Consider the following 8,790-nt stretch of genomic DNA (forward strand, 5'->3'; position numbering starts at 1 on the left):
TTTCTCAGTAAAGTGACCCGTTTATTATTTGTCGTAAACATTGCGCAAGTATTTTTATTACATTGATAAAACCGGTTTGCCCAAGTTTCTAAAATAAGCTCTTACTCTGGAAGTCAATCAAAGTAAGTTGGTTTGCATGGAAGTAAAATTTTTAACGGCCTGTGTCAGAGGTTTTTCTCGCCGCTTCGCGATTCGCTCTTTTGTCGCTCTTTTTATAGCGAGATAAAAATCTCTGGAATCCAGGGTACAGTTCTTTTCTTCCCACAAGTACTGTTCCTCAGCGTGGCATTCCTGTGGTTTCAATAACGGTTAATTATTTGTCGAAAGTAACTTGAATAAGGTCAAGCAGTGTTTTGAGTCCTGTGGCTTTGATACAGCGAAGAAAGGCCCAGCCGGAGTTTTGTTCTTAGCAAGGAATCGCGTCTTCCTCTGTAGAGTCTTCCTCTGGAATGGTGTCTTCTGGTGCTTCTTTGTCGCACTTAAAAAACTCCACGAATTCCTCCCACGAAAGCTGTCCGTCTGCATTTTTGTCAAACATGCTGATAAGTTCTTCTGCTTCCTCTCGGCTTAGTCTCTCCCCGCTGTTACACACCACATATAGCAGCTCATCTGGGGATATATAACCGTTGCCATCGCGATCGAACTTCCTGTAGAAAATTGCAAAGTAGAAACTCGACTTTCAGAGCGAAATAAGCACTTTGGTACTTTTCGTGCAGTCACTAGAACGATTGTTTTAGTGTAAACCACACAACCAGTATAGTTAAGCGACCTAAAGTCATTTCTGGAAACGATTCCGATAACGGGAACCAGTCAGTCAAATCGCCCGAATGCCTGATTAATTTCCCGTTCTCTTTTTCAGTGAACAGGACCTCCACGTCTAAGTGCCCTTCCGGTTAGCTTAATTTATTTCGTTTCAGAGAATTTTTTTGTACAAACTCCTCCTAAAGTAAAACGTGATGAGAGTAATCAATCCCTGTCGACCGACCAATAACCTGAAAAGCCAAGAATTTTATTTTTTACAGCATGGTACAATTATGCTTTGTAAAAGTTTGATTTTAGAATAAAGCGCCAAGCACTTTACGATGAACTCAAAGCGTGAAGTCCAAGATTCCTATTATTGTTTTAGTGCTTTAGTGTAAACCGTGCTTAGAGTTTTCCACTGTCCTTGTGAGGGCCCAATATGATCATTGGTTGGGTTAAGGGCTTGGACAAACGGGAAATGTTTGGCAACCAAACAACATCGAACATTGTTTGGTGACCAAACATTTTACCGTTTGGCCACCTTGTTTGGTGCTGTTTGATAGTGTTCGATCGTGTTTGGTCATGTTTGATAAAATTTGAAGGCCATCAAACATTCGATCAAAGAACTTAAAACAAGGGCGAACTTTTGTCCGCTTGACCAGCCGTCAAGTAAAGCTATGATCCTCGCAGTTATGGTCGCAATTTTAGCAATTGCGAAGAGAAGCATGAAAAATTCAGGACTTCAACGGGGTTTGAACCGGTGACCTCGCGATACCGGTGCCACACTCTATCCAAATGAGCTATGAAGCCGCTCACGTTGGGAGCTGTTCATTTTTGGGATCTAATGTTCCCGTGAGGAATGAATCAATGAACGAAATTATATATGAAATGAATCATATACTGAACTGCAGATACGAAATCAAGTAAAGCTATGATCCTTGCAGTTATAGTCGCAATTTTAGCAATTGCGTAGAGAAGCATGAAAATTTCAGGACTTGATGGGGTTCAACGGGGTATCAAACATGTTTGGCGCGTTCATGCGTTTCACGCCTTCTTAGCCGCTGTATCTATCCATCATCCACGTGTGTTTCAGCATTTGTGATCCGTAGCTCTTTGATTGTGGAGTTTGATGTAAATTAGATCAAACATGTTTTAACCATTTGGCCACCCACTTCAGCATCAGTATGTCACACCAAACAATGTTTAATGTTTTTCCTGGCCCTTACGCTCACACATGGTTTACATGAGTAGAAAATAGCACTTCACATTACCCTCCAAATTGTCAATTCAGTTGAAATATAAGTGCTACACGGCCAACGTTTGCAAAAACGTAACCCTTTTTATTATTTAAGGTTTCTGGTAGGCTAAAAATAGAAATCATATTTAAAAGGATTTTATATACACTTTTATGCTTATTGCCGACTGCCTTCAAGTGCAACTGTCATTGGAAAGGCAACGAAAACAAAAAGCCAACCAAAATGTTGGCGATCGTTTATGACGGTGCTTGTAGGCTAAAAAATATAAAATCTTTTTTAAAAGGATTTATATGCCTTTTGCGCAATATCCCGGAAAAAGGAAAAACTAAACTAAGCTGTTAGTAACGATCTTTTATGAAGGTGGCACTGTCCAATGGAAATAAACCACAATTCCAAATTAATTCGCAATTTTATTGGCTTTAGTCTATTCTTGAGTGTGCACCTGCCGCTTAAGCGTTTACTAGAACGAAAACAAATTCGAGATCGAAATCAACACGGAGAAGAATCCGTTTCCAAAACGAAAGTGGGTCTTATTTCCTCTCGCAGATCTTTTAAGCCAAGGCTGTCGCTGTTTACTGAGATGGTTTTCATTGATAGAAAGCTGAAGCTGCCAATGTTCATACTTATATAATTGAAATTTTGTTGCCGACTGCCCTCAAGTGCAGTCAAATAAATCCCCTCGCGAAGTCTTTCAGTCTTTCATAGCTTTTACTGATTTCAAGCAGACTTGAGCTTTCATATGATTTGTAAGCAGATCCAATACTTCTCAGCGCCGTCTTATCAACGAACACGGCGAGATTAATCTTCGTTTGTTAATTGAACTCCTGCATTTTGCTTTCGTCTGTTGTTTCAAATTAGCAGCTATGCATAATACTGATCCTATCAAGTGTGTTCTACCGATTTCGTTGCCTCATCATTTCACCGGCACAAAATTCACCGTTAAGGCCAAAAACTAGTTGTTTGCATCCTTCCTAAAACAGCATTTGGCATTTCAAAAAGTACCACTTAGTTGAGAATTTTATATTTTCCTAGTTCTTGTTGACTAAGCATGTATTCCTTTTACTCGGGGTGATGCCGACGGATTTCAATGCACGGGAATCATTCAAGTTGAATTTGAATTTAATTCGGATCGCGGAATCAATATTTCCAATGTTCTGGTCAGCCAGACGTTTCGTTCCGTTTCTTTGCCGCTAAATTTTTCAGTAATGTTATGAAAATGTTAATAAGAGCATAATTTTAGCTCAAACGAGGCAGATGGTCACGGTTTTTGGCCCACGCTTCAAAAACAACTCATGCTGAATCAACCGTTGCCTGGCTCCACCAAAAGCTTGCAAAACGACAAATGGTCACGAGAAAATTAGTATTCTGAAAGTTGCAGAAACCTCCTCTTTGAAACGTTGAATAACAAATGCATTATTTGTAGCTTACTGATCGAAGAATTAGCTTTATTTACTGGCTCTAATCTATTGCACTTCGAGAGAAGAATTTTCAAATAATGGAGATTCTGGAGCAATTTATAATCATAAAGAGTAAAAAATATAAATTCTGTCTTTGGAAGACTCACAAAAGCCAGACCTCACGTATTTAATAAAGGACATTCACCTCACACTTACATAAAAGCCTCACGAAGCGACTCTTCTGCTTCCTCTTTGCGCCTAGTTTCAAGCTTCCCCATCATGTTTGAAAACTCGTCGAAGTTTATTTTATCTTTTTCTTGTTTGTTGGTAGCCCGAAGTACTTCATCGGCTTGACTGTTTGTCAGGTTGAAGCCAAGAGATCGCACCGCCGCTGGAAAGTCAACAAAGTTGATTTCCCCAGTCTGCTCATGGTCAAACATCTCGAAAGCGCGTTTGAAAGATTGTGGGCTTTCAGACAGAGCCGAGGCCATCGTGAAGTACTTTCCAAAGCGACTGGATTGAAGGAGCAAATCACCGACGTATACAGCTGGAGTGCAGTTCATGAAAGGCTGGTTCGACAACTTTCGCGACACTTACTTTCCCTGCTTGAAGTCCGGAGCGCTCATTGGCTAATTAAAACTCATTCTTAAAATCAACTAGAAACTCTCGAGCAGGTGAAAACGGTCATTTACCAACGTATTTTGAAGGTCTACTATAAATAGCCACCGTTGAAAAGTTTTTTTGGCGTGAACATACGGATGAGAACACTTGAAATGCAAAAAAAAAAAAGACATCTCGGTTAATTTATTCACAATTTGTTTCCTTCGCTGCACTGGTCATTTGTCAAGATCCATTTACATTAGAGGTTTTCTATTGCATCTAGTACTTAAATTTTACTTTTTGAAATTTATACACTAATAAATTGAATGAACATTGAATTAACGAATTTATGCTTTAGTGAAACAAGCATAATTAAATATTTGGTTGTATGCAAGATTTATATTATGTGAGGCAACTGAAAACTAAACGATTGCAATGTCAGAGCTTTATTTCGCTACTTTACGAGCGAAAAAAGTAACTCTTGTTACTTCATAAAAAAACAAACAATGACTTAACTTTCCTTCGAAACTACCTCTTTGATGCTTTCAAAAATATGCTATACTTAGTCGACAAATTGTCAAATAGCAATTCTTGCAAACAGAATTAAACTCTTATGCGGTCGGCTCCCAAAAAGTAAATAAATGTATTTTAATGCGATACCGTAGTCTAACGAAGAAAAAGGCAAAAATCCTAATTATCATTCAAAGATGCAGTGTTTATCTTCTTTATCGATTCTATATGAATTGTTGTTGAGCTACACCTGTTTTTATTTTCGAAGGCTAATGATGATTTATTCCAAAAATGCAGAAAAGTACGAACTAAAATAGGGACTTTCAGTCAAAGAAGGTTTGTTTGTTTCGCGTAAAAAAAAAACATTTGGTGCTTTAGCAGTGTCCAACGAACGACACATCCGATAAATTTACTGACTTTGTACTTCCAGCAAAACATCGGACCCGGGTTGCTCTAAGCATGGTTAGCGCTAACCGGCATTAAATACCTGGAAACCTATAGGATTTGATATTAGCGCTAACAAGGCTTCGAGCAACCGGCTCCTGGGTATACGGATAAGTGGAAAATGAAGATCGAAGATCAAAGATCTGGAAAACGAGGTATGGTCGTCCAAATGTTTCAATATTCGCTAAATTCTATTCGCTGTCGCTAAACCGCATTCGCTGTCGCAAAAACTCATTTGCTGTCGCTAAAACTCAATAGCTATGGCTAAAACTTATTCGCTGTTGCAAATGTTCCTTCGTTAGCACTGAATTAACTTAATTTGCATTTGCTAAAATGAAAACATAATATTTGCTGACATTTAACAGTATTCTTCACTGCTACATCAACTTCGCTGTTGTAAAATATTGTTAGAAACCTCCAAGGCCGACCCTCACGCAATTCGTTTCCAGGCCGTCCGGGTATTACGGCCTGTTCAAAGATGGCTACCCGAAGGTTCTTAACTTCTGTCTTGCTGTTCGTACGTGTTTTGTCATTGTCTGCACGCAGTGAAGCGGTTAATTTTTAGCGACAGCGAATGAAATTTAGCGATAGCGAATGCAAATTTAGCGATAGCGAATGAAATTTAGCGACAGCGAATGAGTCATAGCGACAGCGAATGAGTTTTACCCGGGGGGGGGACTCCGATATGAAACAGACGGGGATGCTCGTCGTCTCGCTTAGGGGTGTAAATTTTGGATTTCGGTCTCGCTTAGGGTGTTCCGGGCAAAGCGCCAATATTTTAAGCCGCCAAGGTCTCGTTTAGGGTTCCGCGAAGAAACACAGAATTACGCGAAGAGAAACAGAAGTCAAATTTCCTTTTTACCTTTTTTTTTAGGGGTCAAAATTTGCTTAAGACACGCCCAGATTGGTCTCCTTTAGGTGTCACAAAAAGCTTGAGCCACGCCCAGATGGTCTCCTTTAGGGGTTAAATTCAAAATTTCCGACGAGCATCCCCGTCTGTTCCATATGGGAGTCCCCCCCCCCCCCCCCGGGGGAGTTTTAGCGACAGCGAATGGAATTTAGCGACAGCGAATAGAATTTAACGAATATTGAAACATTTGGACGACCATAAACGAGGACCTCAGGAGATGACAGAGGACCTCAGGAAAAGGCAGAGGAATGACTTGTGACTTGGAAAGTACATTATTCCTGTAATAACATGGGTAACAAATTACTCCTTAATTTTGGCACGAAACAGCGTTAATTGTTTCACATGTAAAATTGCAGTGCTGAAATGGCGTCTTGTGAACGTAACATTAACAACTAATCAAATGGTATACTCGTAAAATTAGGGAATAATATCACTTGCGTTTTGTCCAAAATCATCATTGAATTTCCCGAGCCCGTTTTCGATTTCAACAAAACGCACGTGAAATTGCTTCCAAATTTCTCTCGTCACCATTTGATTACCCATACTTATTTAGGGACGATGAGTCATTTTAGGTAAATTACTGTAGGGACTTCGGTTTTTGTCTTCGTTTTCCACAAACCAGACTGAGCATTTGCAACTGCGAAGACTGTGCAGTTATACACGAAACAATGTACATAACGAGATAACGCATGTTGTAAAACTTTTTATGAACTTGGCGTTTCGTATGCTCCAACAAACATCTTCAGAAGTAACGGTTACCTAAAGTACAATTGAATTTAAACATGAGCACTAATACCAAATAAGGAAAGTAATTTAAATTCAATTGTACTTTAGGTAACCGTTACTTTTGAAGATGTATGTTGGAGCATACGAAACGTCAAGTTCATAAAACGTTTTACAACATGCGTTTTCTCGTTATGTTTATAACCGCAGTTTGTTTGTTATTTTTACTCAAGTTGAAATGTACATATACTTTTTTGACTGTGGGGGGGGGGGGGGGATCTCTTTAAAAAAATCCTTATGAACTGATTGAGAAGCGTTGTTACAGCATTCTGATTGCGTCGTCTGAAGGAACGCAGTATCAAATGAATTACCACAAATGTGGAACTCTATATAGCTATCACAAAAGAGACAAGAAACTCATGAACCTTTGCAGACAGCAGCAATACTTCATGATAGGTAAAGTCTGCTACGAGCCTAGAAGGCCCATCAGGCTGTCGCTGATCTCCGGTTTCTGTAGCATGAAGCAACTAGGAGCATTTTCTACTCCCCCCGGATGGGATGCTAGTCCATCATTAAATTCGCCGGTACCCATTTATACACCTGGGTGAAGAGAGACACCATGAGAGTAAGGTGTCTTGCCCAAGAACACAACACAATAGGGAGTTTAAGAAACCACGACGCCGCTACGGCGACGAAAGCGTCACTTCAAAATATAAGTTTGAGCGATTCTAAGTATTTCATGATTATTCCATCTTGTTGATATTATTCAATAAGAGCGAAGTGTCCTATAACTGGATTGGTAAGGACCGATTTGAAGTAAAGAGTGAGACTGAAAGATTCACTGTAGTTTGTCCACGTTGTCGTCAAAACCTTAAAATTGGTCATTTCACGTAGTAGTTTTGACGAGTACAGGAGAGAAATGTTCCAAAATGCGTGCCGCACGTGCAGCACGATCATTTTGGTTCTTTTAACCAATAATATTACTGCTTTTTGGAGTTGTCGTTGCCGTAGCCGTCGTCGTTTCTGAAACTCCCTATTGTCCCCGGTCACGAACCCGGACAACTCGATCTCGATCCGGAGTCGAGCGCACAATTAACCATGAGGCCACCGCACCTCCCAGTATAAAGTATACTCCACGTTAAACGATGACCGAGATTTTCGTACACACCTTTTAACTAGATGTCATGACAGGGGAAGACGCAAAAGACCGTTTGGTTTAGACCTCTTTAGCTTGTACGTTTTGTTTTCCCATTTCAGACCACGTGATGTTACTCTAGAGAACAGTTTCTTATGCACGTGCATATGGATGCATAACTGATGAAAAAACAAAAGCAAAATTCCCTTGGGAACATCACGTGGTATGAAATGGGAAAAAATGGGACGACAGCGCGCACCGTTGGCTCAGTTGGTTGGGAAGTCGTGAACTGAGGATGCATTCAGGGTGTTCGATTCCTTCAATGAGTTTGTTAACCCATATCCAACCATACAAAGTTACCACAGAATTTGCCATTTGGTTTCAGTTTTGTACATAACATCTAGGTTAATGAAATATTAGAAACAAAGAGCACTTTGATATCCGACAGCGAAAGATGCAATAGACCAATTTCGATATATTAAAATTCAATCCAAAAACAAGGCATATTCTCGAGGCTCTGGGGAATAAACTCAGACAAATCCTTATATTTATTCCCCAGAGCCTCGAGATGATGTCTTTTGTTTTAGACTGAATTTTACACCTTTTGTTGTTCATTTAAGCAAAATATACATTCATTTACGTCAACAGTTGAAACTATACAGCAAATATAGGTTCGTTAGCGCTTCCATGAACTTCCATGAACTTTCAATAACGCTATTTGCATATGTATATTAACATTCAATAGCATAAACGGATAAACAATGGCACCTTTGGACAATCACAGGTAACAAATATACTTTCAATCTCGCGCAATGGTTAATCATTAACGCCATTAGAAAATCAATTGCATAGTATGACAATCAATGGCGTATTAGAGACATACAATAATGCAATTTGCATAGAGAAGCACAATCAATTGCACCTTCATACAATCGTTAAATCGAAATGGTCAATCATTAACGTGAACTGACAAACGTTGGTATTTTTCGAATAAACAATAGGAAGAAAGAAACATTCATTAGTGTCATTCATCGTAGTTACATGTATTTTAAAATACTGAACAAAAATGCAAGA

The 8,790-nt window shown here is 39.4% G+C and overlaps 1 protein-coding gene across 1 annotated transcript; it reads right to left on the bottom strand.

Annotated features, from left to right (window-relative positions):
* LOC138059811 (calmodulin-like) lies at positions 1-4,021 on the bottom strand. Its single transcript, XM_068905443.1, has 2 exons — positions 3,611-4,021; positions 1-647 (listed from the first exon to the last, which is right to left on the bottom strand). Exons 1-2 carry the CDS (start codon positions 3,955-3,957, stop codon positions 407-409), a joined length of 588 nt encoding a protein of 195 aa, XP_068761544.1. The 5' UTR covers positions 3,958-4,021; the 3' UTR covers positions 1-406.
* Between the last annotated feature and the right edge of the window lie 4,769 nt (positions 4,022-8,790).

The sequence above is a fragment of the Montipora capricornis genome, chromosome 8, assembly GCF_036669925.1.
Source record: "Montipora capricornis isolate CH-2021 chromosome 8, ASM3666992v2, whole genome shotgun sequence".
NCBI lineage: Eukaryota > Metazoa > Cnidaria > Anthozoa > Scleractinia > Acroporidae > Montipora > Montipora capricornis.

Excerpts from the sequence above, each read along its gene's own strand:
- LOC138059811 (XM_068905443.1), bottom strand. The coding sequence starts at position 3,957 with ATGAACTGCACTCCAGCTGTATACGTCGGTGATTTGCTCCTTCAATCC. Across the intron at positions 648-3,610 it reads TCGCTTCGTGAGGCTTTTAT|GAAGTTCGATCGCGATGGCA; the intron begins GTAAGTGTGAGG and ends AATTTTCTACAG.